The 18,442-nt window shown below is 33.3% G+C and overlaps 1 protein-coding gene across 4 annotated transcripts in view; it reads left to right on the forward strand.

Annotated features, from left to right (window-relative positions):
• The window catches only part of LOC145252713 (protein FAM149B1-like), a 347,344-nt gene that overhangs the window by 285,011 nt on the left and 43,891 nt on the right, over positions 1-18,442 (forward strand). For all 4 annotated transcript variants that reach the window (XM_080112552.1, XM_080112551.1, XM_080112549.1 and 1 more), the window contains 2 exons: positions 3,425-3,517; positions 17,185-17,323. In XM_080112552.1, the coding sequence (XP_079968678.1) occupies positions 3,425-3,517; positions 17,185-17,323 (232 nt within the window). The remainder of the gene's footprint in view (positions 1-3,424; positions 3,518-17,184; positions 17,324-18,442) is intronic.

The raw sequence follows: 18,442 nt of genomic DNA on the forward strand, positions 1-18,442 counted from the left end.
AAAGTGAGAAAGAGATAAGCGATAGAAAGTGATCCATTTTTGTTTCTGATTTTTTTATTTATTTTTTTTTTTTTTAATTTCAACTGATTTTGTAAACTTTTTTTTCCTGATTCAAACCACCTAACCTCAGATTATTGAATGACACAACCGGTCACAGTTTTCTAGGGGGCACTAAAAATAATTGGACAGGGAGATAAGATTGAAAAGGTTTCAGAGATCTATGATACTATAGATATGATCATAATGTTATGACTTTCAATTATGATTAATTTAAAAATCTATGAAACAGTTTTTAATGATTTTTTTTACATAAAACTCACCAGTTGATTAAGCTAAACAGAATTTTAATTTTAGGTCATACTTACTTATTAAGGTGAAAAACAAAAGTGTTAACTAAATTTTATGGAAAACAATCCAGTACTTTTTTATTGTCTAAGAAATTCAATTTTTTGTGTGACTGAACTTATGAGTTGAGAGATGCCATTTTATTACTTTGGATATTTTTTTTTTCATGGTAATCGCTCTAGACAAGGCATGAAGCCACTTAATGCAAAAAGCTATAAATAAAAGGAAAAAAGAAAACACTATTCTAAGGTCAAAACTCAGTCAATGATAAGCATGAGATAGATAGATTTTGACCCAGAAAACAATTCTTTCCCTTTTGTCATTGAATTATGGGGACTAAAGGACAAAATAAGAAGTCAGTTATGAGGCTGATGAAAGTAATCTATATATCTATAAAAGTGAGAATGTCTGTGTGTGAGGATACTTCTCAACTTATATACTCAACGAATTTTTGATCTACAAACTTGAAATTTGGTATCTAAGGTATTCAGAAATGTGGAAAACTTTAATCTGTTTTCACCCAGAAAATGGGCTGCTAAGGGATCAAAATAGAAAAAAAAATGGTACATGGAAGTCATCGTATTTTTATCTGTTTGTCAACAGTTTCACAAGGTTTGAAAATAATTTCTAAATATTGTGTCAAGTTGCTTTGATGGTTATCGTACTTGACTCTCTGTCTTTAAGTTTAAGTTTCGATCTTAGCTTGAGTATTTTTTTACTTACAAGAAATGAACTGTTTAGAAAAAAAAAATAATAATAATACTGACATGCACGTGTCTCGGTTTCTTTTCTTTTTATTTTTACTTCATTTTTTTTTTTAAACGAATTTAATGTTAAATTTTATACCGGGCAACGCCAGGAACATCTTCTAGCTTATATATAAATATCAAGAAGCATGAGACCAAACCAGATTAAAGAGGGTACTGATCCAGAACCTGAGCCAAGGCCACATCAGTATCTTCCAGCAGTTTAGGTTAAGTAGCTGGAAAAGTTGCTAGAAAAATCTAAGGCAAACACTGCCAGATGAGAAATTCAAAATGCTCCAAGAAAAATATATTAAAAATTTTTTCAAACAATGTTTCAAAGAAAACATGGAAACAACTATAAAATTTCTTTTTTTTTTCATGGAAAATATCTTTTTTTTTTCTTTTTTTTTTTGCAAGAAAAATTGAAATAAAATAATTTTTTTTATTTTGTAATAATGAAAACAATTTTTTTTTTACATGAAGAATTTCAGATAAATAAATTTTTTTTTATTCTTATTAATGAAAACGTCGTCTGCTGATTTTTTTTTTTTTTTTTTTATTCCATTTTCACCCCAAACAAGGCACAGTACCACTTTGAAGTAGGGGGCTACTATTGGAGACATAAGTTGCAGGGATATTATGGAAGGGAGATGAGCGGCAACATGTCTGTTCACATTACACTTGAACTTCTGCATGTCAGTACAGTGAGGAATGCAGAATCCCAAAAGGGAGTTCCAAAGTCTAGCAGTTCTAGGGAAGAAACTGTTGAAGTAGAAGGCTTTCTTGCACATAGGGATCTCTGTGTAGGGGTGGAATTTTGCTGCTTGTAAGGTTTTTTACGGGTATTTACATTGAGGGGGTACAATGCCTGTAGTTCGTCAGAGCATTCACCAGTAAAATACTTGTAGAACAGGCAGAGGGATGCAGCATTTTGTTGATGGGACGGAGACTGAAGCTTAGATGACAGTTCAGGACCTATCAGGTTGACAACTCTTTTTTGAATCCTGTCCAGGAATGAGAGACTAGTAGCAGATGCGCCAGCCCAAATATGACAACAGTACTCCATACATGGGCGAATGGTGGCTTTATAGAGGTACAGGATACTTTCAGGCATAAGTAGCTTTCTAGCATGGTAGAGAGAGCCCACCTTCTTCGTAGCAGCCTTGGCAATGCTCTCGATGTATCCGTTCCAACTCATGTTCCCTGTGATTAGCCCGAGGAGTTTAAAAGAAGTACTTTCAAGTTATGTGTTTTTGGCCTTTGCTATTGGTGGTAGAGAAGGTTTCTTGTAATTATTGAAGGAAACAAGCTTAGTCTTGGCAGCATTGAATGTGACCATCTATTTTTGACCTCCTTCCACTACAGATTGGGGGTCTTTCTCTAGTGTTTCTGCTATTTCCTTAGATATGTCTTCATTTGTTTTCTCCTTGTGCCTGTTATAGAGCATGGTGTCATCAGCAAATATACCCATCTCAGAGACAATTTTATCAGGCAGGTCATTCATGAATATAAGGAATAATAAAGGTACTCCCGCATTTATATCATATTGTTTGGATGTACGACTGTCAAGGACAACCTGCATTCTTCTCTTGCTTAAGAAGGATTTAATTACGTTATGTATTCATCCAGTGATACCGTATGATCTGATTTTCCTGAGAAGACCATCGTGTCATACCCTGTCGAAAGCCTTAGATATATCTAGGCCTACCGCTCTACCCTCTTCTGTTTTGTCCAGTGAATAGTATATACATTCAGAGATTACAGTTAGGATATCTGCTGTCGAACGGGTTTGCTTAAATCCATATTGTTGGTCGAAGTTTAGCAGCTGTAAGGTGATGGACTAGACCTTGATTTATTATGGATTGGCTAATCATGTCGGATTTTTTTTCAGATGCTTTCTTTAAGTTTACCATAAACAACTAGAAAATGCTGACACAATTTTGAGTCAAATTCTGGATCAATACCTAAAACCTAAAAGAGAACTAATTGTGGTTACTTGTCCTTTAGAGTTGAAAGACGTCATTTTATAAATCTAATAATTATGCAAATTAAAAGATTTAATTTTTTTAATAATAAAAAACAAATACTGAATTGTTTTCCGTAAAGTTTGGTTATCGATTTTCCTTTTACATCATAATAAATAAATATTTCCAAAAATTACATTTTTATTTAGTGTAATTATTGGAAGGGTCATATCAAGAAACACCGAATTGTCTTAGTAAAAACAATAAGACAATCATAAAACATTAACCTATTAATGTTATAAGTAAATGTTTTTTTATCAATCTTTTTTCTTTATAATAGTAGTGTTTTTTTGGTTTTTTTTCTTGTAGCCATGGTTTGTCCCGATCAGTGCTCGATAAACATCCACCCTCAGACCTGGTAGAATATCCAGAATCAGTTACAGAAGTTGAAGAATCATCACGGTAATGTACCGTTTTTAACTTTGTTGTTGATGTTGCTGTTCTTTGTTTTTGTTGGGTTTTTTTTTTGCTTGTCTTTTTTGTTTTTTTTTTGTTTTTTGGGTTTTTTTGTTTTTTTTGCAAGTCCAAAGAAACCCAGGCTTGGCTTCAGAAGGGGTGCTACAACTTTGTACTTTTCTCTCACTGCCGCAACTCGTCTCCTTTCCTGACCTGAACCCACTGGACTAGTTCGTTTGGTCATACATCGAGAATATCACCAACATGACCTCCCACAACACCAAAGTCAGCCTGATCACTGCCATCTGCAGAGTATTCGCCAGCGCTTGTGGAAAAGGCATGCTCCCAGGTCTGGACCTGTATCAAGGCAGTAACTGAGGCTGAAGGCGGCTTCATTGAATAGATGTCAGCTCTATTACATAATCAAGTTACCTGAATTGATTTTTTTCAATAAAAGTTTTAAAATAAATCTGTAATGTTGTTTTCTTTAGGGCGACACTTTTATCTTTCCACCCTGTAATGGGCTTTAGTGGGTGACCTAAACTTTCAATTTCGTTGAGAGATGCTCTTAAACATTTTTTCTACGATCATCCATGAAATCAGAAGTTTAACTCACCCGATATTTATTTGACCAAAACAGTAGCTTTGTTATTATCGTGACCATGTAATTTGTTCACCTTAAATAAACACACACACACACACACACACACACACACACACACACATATTAGCAAGCATTGTGAAAAATAACAAAAATTTCTTCATAATTATACCTTTTTTTTTATTTTTTCGAGTTTTCATATGATTTTTCTTGTATTAAAATAAAAATAATATTTTCCATATGTATCCGATTCTTTGTCAAATCATCATCAGGTGATAATGTAAAAACATTTGTGATATGGAACATATATTAATCTTTTTGATTTTAACACAACAAAGATCATAATAAAAAAAAAAAAAAAGATGTTATTAAGAAGAAGCTCTCTGTTATTTTTAACAATGCTTAACTGAAAAATGCTCCATAAATACACACAACACACACACACACATATATATATATATATATATGACACAAGTTGTCTATTCTCATTTCATCCTTTCTCCATTTGAAACCAGTATATTATAAATAATTTAAGCTGATTTTCTTTTTATTGCATTATTGAAAAATGTCTCTATTTTACAAATCTTCCAAGCTGGAATGTTTTTCTTGGTCTTCCTCTACTACCTTAACTTATCCTGCTACTTTAACTGTTCTGCATCTACTGATAAAAGAACTCTCATCTATTCTTTTAATGTGACCAAACCAAGGACGTTTTCTGTTCGGCACACATCTTTCTAATGTAATATTGACCTCAAGTCATCAGATCTAAGCCAGCCTTCAAAACTCCCATTACACATCCATCATATCATTCTCATACTATTCTTCTCCATAAAAACATGTATGCTCAACACGTACTGACCAGGTTTCATTTCCATAAATCATCATACTATATACACATGCTTGATAAACTCTTTCTTTGCTTGACAGTCGTAACACTCTGTTGATTAGTAACGGTAAAATATCCTTAAACTTAATCTATCCACTCCTAACTCTTACAATTAAACTAGCTTCAGTTTCTATCTGTGCTCCAATCATATAACCTTTCAAGCAACCTCATTAGCTTCACCATCCAAATATATCTTCTCCATGTCTGAGTTCTTTTCTATCTCTTACACTTCTTCTACATAAACTGGTAATCATCCCTCAACATACCTGTAATTCCTATGCACTTGTGTGCCCAATTCTTACAAGTATCAAAAGAAAATTAATTTGCATCCGACTCCTTTTCCACAAACTAACCAGGAAAGTTTCCTCTTTGTGAAGGATTTCTAATACTACAGCCACTGATCATCACTTTGGTTTTAATAGTATTCACTCTCAGACCTTTACTTTCCATAGTATTCCTCCAAGTCTTTAACTCGGCAAGTAAACCTTACATTGTTTCGCAAGCAAGTACTAAATTATCAACATACAGCATCTCTTTCGAATAATCCATATGAAACTCCCTGGACAATGCTGCTAAAACACAAATAAAAAACAATAGACTCAGTACAGATCCCTGATGTACTCCTACTTTAACATTAAAGCTGTCACTAAATGTGCTGTTAATTCTAACTCAACTTTGAGCATAAATACTGGTTTGTCTTGAAATTACACAAAACCTACCAGACAATTTATCTTAGCACTCTGTTAAAAGCAAATCCACAAAAGCAAAATACAGGTTTTTCTTACCAAAATACCTTTTTTACACTAATAAATAAATATAGCACCAGTGATATTTCACCCAGACATAAAACCAAACTGCATTTCATCTATGCTTAGCTGACTTATTTTCTACTCAACTAACAGCATTGCCCGATTGTAAAATACACTTAACTATGATATTTTGATTCATGCAGATTTCGTATTTATTATTATATTATAATGGACCCAATATATAGTAATGATTTAAAAAGGGTTTTTTTTTAAAATGACTTGTGCGCCACCACCGAGAATCGAAACCAAAACGTTTAGCTTATGATTTACTTTTTTCTCTGAGGTTAAAGCCTGAGCTATGAAGACATGTTTGCTGCAAGGCTAAAAATTAAAACATGAACCAATAGCTATTATGTTACGCATGCATATCCGTAATGCCGTCATTCAACCTTTACCTGGTAAATTCCATTTTTTTAAGGTTCGCACTTTTGCATTGATTTTCCCCGGCTAAAGCCCAAATATAAAGTTTTGCATGGGTTTGAATACCCTGTATATTAAATTTCATGTCTGTCGACTAAAAACTGACAGAGAAGATTGTTAGGCACAATTTTTTTAAACAAATGTATATACACATACATAAATATGTATAGCAAGAGGTTTATGTTTACTATAACCTTTTTATGCAAATATTATGCAAGTATAGATCAGTTAAAATATCTGTATGAATATACTTACGCATAATAGTTAATTAAAGATGATCATCCCATGAGAAAACCGAAACAAACTAATAGGGGATTAATTAAAATGAATGTTTAAAAGAATATGCAAATTAACTAGATCTTTTGCAGATGAATGCAATTCCACGACCCATAGATAACAAAGTTGTATTTTCTTTTTAAATAAATAGAAAAAAGGGTTTCATAAGGGTATAGTCTATTCTCTCCACCACTTCTAGGTATTAATCTATCAACTTTAATCTATGTAATGACCTTTACCTAGCTCCTTCCTTTTTACACATGTAACAATTCACAATTGTACTAAGATTCCAGTCTTTTGGAACAGCCTCTTCTTTTATGACCCCACTTGTCAAGTCTGTGATCTGTATTCTTTGGAGTATTCACACTACTTCAGGTGCATCCTGTCGAACTCTGGAATCTGTATGGAATTTTGGCAGGAGCCTTTTATTTAATTGGCAAAGTAGCTTGCTCTCATTCTGTCAGCCTTAAATAATCTACAATTGTATTTTTAGTCTCACCTTTTTGTATATGCATTAATTACGCCAAACGAGACGCATTGCCACTTGAACATAAGGGATTACTATTTGGGACCATGTCTACGGGGTTACTATGTAGGGAGTTGAGCAGCATGATGTCTGTTCACATTACATTTAAATTTCTGCAAATTAGAACAATCAGGGAAGCAGGAAGCAGAGAGGGAATTCCAAAGTCTCGCAGTTTGTTGGAAGAAGCTATTCAATCTGCAGAAGACTATCACTTAAAACTGATTATTACCTAGCACTTTTATCCATTGCATTACAGATCCTTGCAGTCAGCGGTTACATCAACTAAAATGTTGTGAGAATAAAATCCAAGATAAGAACAATAGTCTGAATTATCCAAATAATACAAATTCCCAAACATTAAGTCTGTTATAATTTAATTAATAATCTTTCATTTACAACCTTCTAATTCTTAATCGCAACTTGTGTTCAGTTTAGCGTATACATTGCATAATAGATGTGTTGATTTGCTATTTAAAACTAGACTAAAACGAACTACAAAACAAAATCCTAATTTGAAATTTGAAAGTCTTCTGATTTTACCTATTTCTATCTGTACAGAAATTATTTTTTTTTATCTTACAAAGGAGTCACCATTTATCAAGGCCCGAAGGCCACTCAAGAATAATGGTTGATGAATGTAAGGTGGTAGTGCAGTAATCATTAATGATGTAAATTGGGTAGAATTTGATTATTTAAGAATAAGAACTTGTTTACAGTGGACTTGAAGGCTACCATATTGTAGTCGGTCAGGAAACAGGTCAGTAAAACAGTGTTCCACTTTTGGGCAGTTCTAGGAAAGAAGTTTTGTTCATGAAATCTGCATTTAGATTTAGGCACACATAGAGAATGGGGAAAATTGTTGATAGTAGTTGTAGCTAGTTGAGTGTTTTTTGTGAAAGTTTGGCAAGAGGGGGACCATAGAGTGAAGCTCAGACAAACACTTGCCATGAAAATACAATAGTGTAGAGACAGTCTGGCAACGTCTCTTGAGTGGGAAAGAGGTTACAGGGAAGAGAAAAAAAGCATCACCTACTAGGTTTCGATCCCGGTTGTGAATGATTGCAATAATTGTGAATAGAAAAAATAAGCAATTGCTTCTATCTGTAATGGAATTTATGGCTGAAAAGCAAAATGTCTTCAGGGCAGGAATAATTATATTTTATAAAGAATTTAAAATGGATTACATTTTTTTGTTTGTTTGAAAATTTTGAAAACTGAATTATGTTATATAATTTTTGTTATTAAATGATTAAAATCATTAATTTGTTTCTGGGACTTTCGTTGTTAAGACAATTTTTTCAAAGAAGACATTGTGCTTATTTCTCTTCATTTTGTTGGTGGTATATACCCTGAAGGGTCGCCCCACCCCTCTCCCATGGAGAAGTTAGGAAATAATGTTTTCAAAGATGTGACCAAGTTTCTCTATTCAAAATTCGTGCCAACCAAAGAACATACATCGATTCAGACTTTACAGTAATTATCAATAACATTGGACATATAGCTTTTTCTCTTTCCACAAAGAGCCGACTCTTCTGGGTTAATACCACCAACAAAATGAAGAGAAAAAAAAATACAAAATCATTATTCGGTTTTCTAAATTTTCAAATTAAACTTATAAAATGGTTTCAAAGACGTGACCAAGTTTCTTTATACATTTTTTTAATAACATGGCTATCGTTAAAGAAAAAGAAATGGCTATTCAGAATGAAATATTAATATTTCAGAACAGAATCTATTTCTGATGGTTCATAATGTGAAATTTAGCAACAATTTTTAAAGAAACAATAATGGATCGTAATATACCTAATACCCCAGTTGAGAGGCAGATTCTTCCAAGCAGGAATAATGGCATTTACAAAGAAATTAAAGTGAATTACATTTTTTAATAATGCGTAAAAACACAGCGGCTGAGAAAGAAAATGGCCGCTGAGTTCTTAGAATGCATCCCATAAGTTTTGTAAATGATGTTTATGACAACGATTTCATAGAAACTGAAGAAATAACAATGTTTTCAGATTTTTCATGAAGCTCTCTGATAATTTTCAAATGATTCTATGCATTGTCAAGCGTCGGTTAATAGTCAACTCTTAGAGGCATGAAATCTGTAATTTACCATGTGCATTGAATTGTTATTTGCAGTCAATTGATGGTTGGAGATGGAACTGTTCAAAAGATGGATTTTGTCAGTTGCTCAATATGGAAAGACTCTTTTTATTTATTTTATTTATTTATTTTTTTTTTTTTTTTAGCGAAACAAACTTTCCTTATGGACGATTATTTTTATAATTTATCAATTTCAGTTTTTGCATAAAACTCAAACTCTGTGACTTTCTAGGCCGCTGTGTTTGCACATTACTCTTTTTTCTTCTTTTTAATAACATGGGCTGTCGTTAAAGAAAAAGAAACGGCTACACAGAATAAAATATTAATATTTTAGAACAGAATCTAGGTAATGTTTTCAGATTTCCGATATGTCATAATATAAAACTTAGCAACAGTTTTCAACGAAACAATAATGGGTCGTAATATACCTGATACCCCGGTTGATGAACAGTGTCAATGGATCATTTATTATGCCTGAAATAAAAACTTTCGTAGTTAATGGCCCAGAACTGAAACGATCCGAATATTAATAATCAATTAAAATGCAACATGTATCATGAGTCCTTGTCGAACCCACAGCAACTCCTTTTGTTAATGAGTCAATTTCAACTTGTGAATATTTATAGTTTGCATAGTGTGTCCAGAATGGAGTCATAGATTGCGTGTTATGCTATGCTGCTAGTTGTATTCTTTAAAGGCAAATGTTTTTAAGAAATAACTAATTGCCTGCCCATCCCTTTTTATGATAAAGTATCATTTGTATTGTTATTATTATGACTACCGCGACCTGTGGAAATTCAACAGTGGCATCTTTTATATGTAATATATTGCTGCTGAGTATTCTGTGGACATTCAGCATGAATGGAGACCGTGCGATATTATTGTAGCCTTTTGTTAAAAATGTAAAAGTATTTATCTAAGTAATCTGGTTAATGTAGTGTCACAATATATCTGGTTATTATGGTTTATCTCCAATATCGTAATAGGAGTCTGTGACATATTTTCTGTGTATAAACGCCCCGCACGACCAGAAACCTTCCGACATCATTATACCATCTTTAGACAGAACAGATACTGGCCTTGGATCCTAGCCAGAAGACCTAGAATTTCAGTTTCGCTTAAGGCCTAAAAGTGACATCACATTTTTTTTATTTAAAATATATATATATTTTACAATGCATCTTCCATTATCAGGAGATCCTCTTAAAAAGGCGGATAGGTGATAACATACTATGAACATTAAATTAGTATATCGTTAAACTAATTTAATATTTGTAGTATGTTATCACCTTGTATCCCCATTTTTAATAAATAGGATCTCCTGATCAAATAATTTATAATCTGGAAACCATGATACACGTATGTATGTATGTATGTATGTATGTATGTATGTACTGCGGTGTTAATATATAGATTCTTTACCATGCTTTATACAATGAACTGGCTGAGTACATTCTATGATTTTATAGTGTAACAGGATTGTCTAACGAGAGAGTAAACAGGGAAATAAATAAAAAAAAAATTTTTAAATCACTAAAATGATCATAATAAGATATAAAATTGAACCATTATTGCATTTTTGTATCTATTCACTTTTCATTTTTATCTTTTCCATAACATGGCTATCTGGCATTGTCCGGAGAAAAAAGTGTACCATACCTTCTATCTCTTTCTCTTTTCTAAATGTACTCCATACCTGGACCGCTCATGCTTAGCAATTGTGTTTCAAAATTCATAATGATCGGTTAATTAGTTTAAGAGTGAACACTATGCATACAAATATATAAAAATGGAGATTATTATACTGTGACTTAATCAACGCTTTTTCCCATAAGATTTTTTCCTTACACAAAATATATGCTAAAATTTATCTGTACTCTTGGATTGAGTTGTTTGTTTTAATTATTTTAATTAGTTAAAAATGTATAATTATCTTAGCTCTTGTATTTAGCTGTTCATAAAATAACCATGTTTTAATTGTTCTAATTAGCCAAAAATTTATAATTAACTTAACAAGTTACCTATTTCTCTCATAGCTATCTATGTATTTCTCTCGCTCCTTTAACTCTGTTGACTCAACCACTCTCTAATAGTTCTTAATGCTTTTGTGAGCATTTAAAGAGAGACTGATTTTCTATATACTGTGTAGCCATCTAATTTACGTGTGTGTATGTGCACACCACAAACATCTATGTAAATTATATGGCATTCCATACCTTACTACCTATAAAAGAACATGCTTGTCCAAGTAGCGAGCTATATCACATGATGACCGTTTTCTTTTTAAAAAGGGTTTGCTGAAGTTTATTTCAAGCAAAATCAATTCTTATTTGCAGTCACAAAGGATGTATTTTAGCTATTAGTTTGTGAATTTGTAATTTCTTTTTTCTTTTCTAGATGCAAGTTCTAATATTATATTTATTTCAGTTTTTAATCTTTATCTTTATTACATTGTTTTATTGTGTAATAGGTTTTCATGTCCAAAAATGTGTCGATTTTATCTGGCAAGTTTATTTTGAATATATTTTTATTTTTATTTATTTATGTTTTTAAATAATAGATTTTCTTGTCGATAAATGTTGTTTATTATATCTTCCAAGTTGATAGCATAAATAGATTAGGCAATTGTATTCATTTTCAGCTAGTGAGAGGGGAATCTTTCCACATACCTTCCCTTAAACACACCAATTGGACTTTTATTAAGTACAATACTTAATAATTTTTTTTTTTTTAATGGAGAGTAGACAATGCATTGTGGATGCATTATCGGCAGCTCCCGTTACTCTTGCTTCTCTTTATTTGTCACTCAGTCCTCATTTTTTAATGAGTGATTTTTCTGAATTTTCTGAGAAGGGAGAAGAAAAACCTGTATTCTAGGTTGGCAGTATTTTGCATGAACAGCCACCAGAGATGTCAGAAATTTTCTGTTTCTGTGTCTATTTTTGTAGCCATGTCACTAATAAGGGTGCTGGAGGTAAACGTTTTATCTGGGCTGACGTTACCGCCTGATAAGTCAGGGACCCGAAGGTTTGATTAAACACTAAGGAGGCTATCCTATCAGCAGGTGCAAAGTACTGGAACTGCTGTATTGTCATTTGGTGAATGGATTCTGGACCATGCAGTAGCTTCTGGTGGGGCTTCTCGATGCCATATTAGTGGGTAATTGTTACGGCTTTACCTTTTCATGTGCTACAAAAAAAATATATTTCTTCATTTCTATTTCTCTCTTACTTTCCCTCTCTGCCCTGCTCCAAGCAAGTCTGTCCACCTAGTCCACAAATCCGAAAACTCCATCATGAAAAGTTTCAAGAAAAATACACGATCAAACCCAGATCTCCAACTTTTAACGTAAACCCCCACTACCATGTCTCCTTCTCGAATATCAGGGGTCTATGTTCTAACCTTCCAGAGGTTAAACCCCAATTACAGGAGACTAAACCAGACCTATTATTTCTAAGTGAAACTGGCATTGGACAGACTATTTCCCTAGATGAGTTCGTAATTAAAGGATACTCTAACTTAACTTCCAAATCTGACCCCCAAGATCGTCATGGGCAGGAATATGTGCCTATATAAAAGATGGCTTTCCATGTGGTAGGGACATCTCCAGAGAAGATCCTAACTTACTCTATATGTGCTTCTGGGTTGCACTTGCTCAAACTACTGCATTTATATTTGCTCTCTATCGCCCCCACAACAGCAGAGTTACTATCTTTAAAAGCATGTTTGAGGAAATTGACCACGCCCTATCTGCTTATCCTTCAGCTAATATTCATGTCTGTGGAGACTTCAGTGTTCACAATGTGGAATGGTTAACTCAATCAAACAAGACCGATGATGAGGGGAGGTTCTGTCATGATTTCACCATTGCTTATGACCTCACTTAGATTGTTCACGAACCCACCCGTGTTCCCGATACTGACGGCCAGTATGCAAGTCTCCTATACCTCTTTCTCACAACTTGCCCTGAACTGTGTTCAGCTTCTGTTCTGTCTCCACTTGGATCTTCCGACCACTCAGTTGTATCAGTTAAGATAAAAATGAAATGTAATAAGTCCCCAGATGCGCCTCTCCATCGAACAGTATATCGATACTCTATGGCTGACTGGGATAGCTTCCGCACATTTATATCAGATCTACCTCTGCATTCCATGTTTAAAAAGGATGTGTCCTCTATAGTATCAGACCTGACAGAATGGTTAATTGTAGGTATAGACCGTTTCATACCCTAGAAAAAATTCCAGCAAAAACCTAACAGCCAGCCATGGTTCTCTCCGGAATGTGCTGCTTCCATTGCGCATAGAATCTTCTGCAGATGAATAAATGACAATTTAAATTTATTGCCTTGAAAAAGTGCCAAGATAACTGGAATGTCATGGGTAAAAATTATACTTGAAAATTATAAATTATTAACTATTGTTTTGTGAAGAGAATTAAATATGTCATTGTTTCAATGGTTACATTTGGAAAAATGGAAACTAAATATTGACCAAAATTTATTGAATATTGCGGAAGAATCTTGATTATTTTCTGTTAGTCAAAACCACTAATTATTTAAAAGGTCTATTGATTTTAATGTTTGTTTATCCGAGGGTAAAGAAAGAAAAAAAGTGAAGTAATCGTATATATAATTGAAAATGTTGAGCTCATGAATTCTCAAAGTAAAAATACATAAATATGTATTTAAAATATATTAAGTTAGGAGGTAGATATTTACATGCTGCCTACTTCGGCGCGGTGACACAAGGTCGGGAAAGTGGGGAGGTAAAGCAAGCTCCCCTAAAGGAGGGGGTATTCTTGCCAAGCAAAAATTAGGTATCCCCGTTGACATTCCCTGGTCGGGGCGCCTCAGGCAGCAAGCAATAAACTTACCCCACCCAAAAGCCGGGTGGCAAGGCAGGGAGGATGGACCTCTTAGGTAATACTCAGGCGACGTATCTTATACAGCCTAACATCACAAGTGCATTTGAGAAGTTTTATTACTACACATGCTGAAAAGTCCGACATATAAAATCAACAGTAGGTTCTTTAATATGAAACGAGCATGTTCAAAATGAATGTTTCTGTTCAAAGCACAACTGAATCATGATACTTGACTTTTTAATTTTAAACTTAAATTCAAACAATTATCACTGTACAAGCAGAAAGGCCAGGCATATAAAATCAACAATAGGTTCTTTGATATGGCAGGGGTGCGTACAAAATGAATGTTTCGGTTTAGAGTAAAATTGAAGCATGATACTTGACTTTTGCATTTTAAAATTTAATTCAAGTCATTATATATATAAAAGTAATTTTATAAAATCAACAGTAGGTTCTCTACAGTGCAATGTAGACTACACTGTATTGTGGACTATGTCATTGTGGAGAGACATGTGAAGTTTCCTCCTGATGCACCACTATGGATCCCCGACTAGAGCAAGCAATCAATCGATTTGATTGAAAAATGGGCGATTTCACTGATTTTGATGACAATAAAAATATGGGAGTGTGAAACATTTGTTGATCATCATTGAATCCCGGGCAATGTCGGGTTTACCTGCTAGTGTGTTTGTGTGTATGTGTATGTATATATATATATATATATATATATATATATATATATATATATATTAACTGTTTTTAAGACATTTAAAATGTGTTTTATTAATAAAAAATTAATTACATGTTTTTTAATACTTTTTGTTATATGTATTTAAACTTAAATTAATTAATTTAAACCAGATATGGCTCATTTTATGCTTGACTGACGTTTCGACTGATTCAGTATCTCTAATTTGCTTTCCACTTGCAGTTATCGATTGTTCATAACTAACTTGTGTTAACTTTTGTTCTTGTGCTGTAGGAACTGTTTATGCATTTGTCCACCCCTCACTGATACGACCATATCACTCAACACACAAGTATTTATCTATGATATCTCTCCAACTCTCCTGAATACTAGCCAAGTCTAATAATGCTAAACGAACAGTGGCAGTATAGGCATAGAATACAAGGTATTGATTTAAATAAGTGACAGCCCAGACAGGAGTCAATAAAAACGTTAAAAAAATAAAAGAGAAAACAGTAATTATTGTTAAGAAATTTGGTCCCTTTTTAGGGTTCTATTTTGGGAAGAGCCAATTTTAGGGAGATATTTTTAGTGAAAACTGTTTTTAGCTAATATTTAATTGTGAGAGAGCAAGGGAAATGTTAGATGATTAACACAAACTAATGAATTAAAAAAAATGAATAATAATGAATTTTAAAAAAAGGTATTTTTCGTGTATGTTTAAAATAGAAGTTTACATCGATTTATTAATATTTTTAGAGTATTTAGAGAACAAGGGGGGATTCATTAGCTGAGATATCGTAGAAGTCTTAATCAATAATTTAAGGGCCATGAATTATCTACAGGCCTGAAAGTCGTAATCAGAACTTCCCCACTCAATTATACAAATTATATTTCATTAAGAGTTATTAATAAGAATCAATGTTCATTTGTTTTCATTGTAGAAAGAAAGTTCAGTAAGAAAAATTCAGAGTATTAAAATGAATAAATTCATTTGTGTTTGATGAGCAGTCGATAATGAGAAAAAGTTAATGAGGCATGTGTATGCGTGTGCTTTACTGTCTGTGTGTATATGGTTATGATTGTGTGTATGTATAGGTTGAGATAGCAACCCCAAGCCCGATAGCGGGATGGAGGAGAGCGGGGGTACTGAGGCAAGTTCTGTTGTGGATTTTGGCTCAACTGTTTATTGAAGAAAAATCTGGCATTTTATGCATTCAAACGGCAAATTTTATAAGTTCAAAGAAGTGCTTTTACTAATTCAGGCGAGTGTATGCATCAAGCCAGTTGCACAGAAACGAATCTAAGCATTTTCATTTCAAATACTGAAGAGTAAACTGTGCTAACTATGGAAGTATTGAAAAGAAGTGTGCAGCCGAAGAACAAAGAGAAAAATCTGTGCGGATGGAGAAAGAGATATCACCTCAGTTTGTTTTTAACTACTCATTTTTAAAACCATATTTATTTACATTTGTTTCCAACTCAGTTCCCAGTCAGTTTTCCATACTAAAAAAAAAAATCCTGTTGGTTTGTGATTAGTGAGACCCAAATATGAAGAAATAAATGGATGAAAACGATTCTATGGAAATCAACAATATAAAATGATTTATTAAACAATTTACAACCAAAAATGATTTTCATGAGTTTAGGAGAAATTGTCTGTCACTGAGATGGTTTCAGTAGCATCCACCATTTTAAATTTCCCTCTTTGTTATGATCGTCTGATCTATACAAGGGTAGATAATCCTGCATCAATCCCTTTCACCAAAGACAGATCAATCATGCTCCAAAATAAAGATAATTTTAGGATACAAAAAGTTACTTCGCTTTAAACAGATTTTCTAGGATTTATTTACCATCTAATACTAACATTTTTGATGATGTCACTTTGCACATGATTCACATTTTTCTCACTTCCTGTTTTTCTGTTCACACGTTTGACCTTCTGGCCATGCAAGACAATTTTTTTCTTCATCTGTCCTTGGACGTCTCTAAGGATATTCAAACGGAAAAAGAAACGTTTATTATTAGGGCTATGACAAGAGAATATTCTTTTCATTATTTTGACTCTCGAGTATATATCCGACACAGGTAAACACAACTAATCAACCGAGAATCACATGACTCTACATAAAAACATACAAAATATCAATGGATATATACCTGAGAATCAAAACAAGGAAAAGAATATGCTGTTGCCATAGTCCTAGTTATTATACACTGGTTGAATTACCCAACTATGAGCAACTTATAAAAGTTATATTAACAGTCCTCTTTTTCAAATTTAATCATTTTAACTCTTTTTCAGAATATAATAACCCTCTGCCGGCTGATGTGCTGCTGATTTCAAAAAGTTATATATTTTCTTAAGATGAACTGCTAAATTCGTCAAAGAAAAGTTTGGAAGCATTTTTATCATGAAGTAAACAATTTTTTACTGACATTTTCTCTTTTAGTTATTCATTATTTTTTTTTTTTTTTTTTTTTTTTGTTATTATTAGATATCCACCACCTGTAATCACTTCTCCTCCACATCAATCTGCCATATCTCCTGATGGAGGAAGCCAGAGTTTTACAGATACATCTGTTGGCAACACAACTGACCGAAGTAGTGTCGATGATCCATTTTGGGGCAATGACGTGAGTGATGCATTAAAGTTTCAATTATTTCCACCATTTTATCTTCCTTTTCCATGACTTTAGTGATGGATTATTTGTGAGCTTAAAAGAGATTTTTTTTCTTTTTAAACGAAATTTACTCTAGATGGGTTGAACTGGTTTCTCCCAAGGGAGGAAGTGTCTAAGGAATATTGAATTCACAAACGGTCCCCAATCACATGTATATCCCGATCCCGATCAAGTTAGATGACGACATTAGGTTTTTGCAGAGAGGTGTCGAGGTCCTCCTATTATTGTATACTGGGGCGTTCTGTATAACATGGAGGGGTGTGCAGCAAGTCTACATAAAACAGGTATGTATAAACAAGGAGACCAGACCATATACATATTATATAGTTGTCTATGTTCACTGCGTGGGTGTGTACATTTTTAAAACATATAATAAACAGATATAGATACCTTCAACAATAGTTCAACAAACGGGACAAATATCACCATCATCTGCTTGCCCGGACAAGGGAAGAACACACCTTTTTGGTCGGAACCATCACTGTATTATTTCAGACGTGCTTCTGAAAATGTAAGTCATTTTCTACCCTGACGACTCGGACAACCAAATTATTTTTCCACATTTACATTTATTTCCGTTGCAGCTTCTTTTTTTGTTCTGGGGCTGCAAGCTATTCCTTTTTCAGGGATTACATACTACTACATTTCCAGCTGAAAACTTCCATAACTGAACGATTCCCAGCCAGCTGAGGACTTGTCTGTCCCGTCTACTTGTTCCAACTTGTTCGCTCAAGATTCTTCTAACTCCTAACTTGCCTGTATATATTCGAACTAATCCTTTGTGCTTACGTCATTTGACTACACAAAACTTAACAGGCGACTTATCATTCATGTTTTCTCTGGCCCAATTTTATTGTTTTTATATCTAGGTTTAAAAACCTATTTTGTTTATGTCCATTGCATTCTTTTTTATTAAAACAAATTTCTTGTTATTGCTTATAGAATCTAGTCAAGTTAAATTCCTAAAATGTAATTTAACCATATTTATCCTTGGATTGCATTTTTCTCTTTAAAATAAATCTAATTCAATCTACATGCTATTAATAATAATAATCTTCTGGCTCAGATAAT

Source organism: Euprymna scolopes, chromosome 29 (assembly GCF_053919585.1).
Source record: "Euprymna scolopes isolate OS-2025 chromosome 29, ASM5391958v1, whole genome shotgun sequence".
Classification (NCBI taxonomy): Eukaryota; Metazoa; Mollusca; class Cephalopoda; order Sepiida; family Sepiolidae; genus Euprymna; species Euprymna scolopes.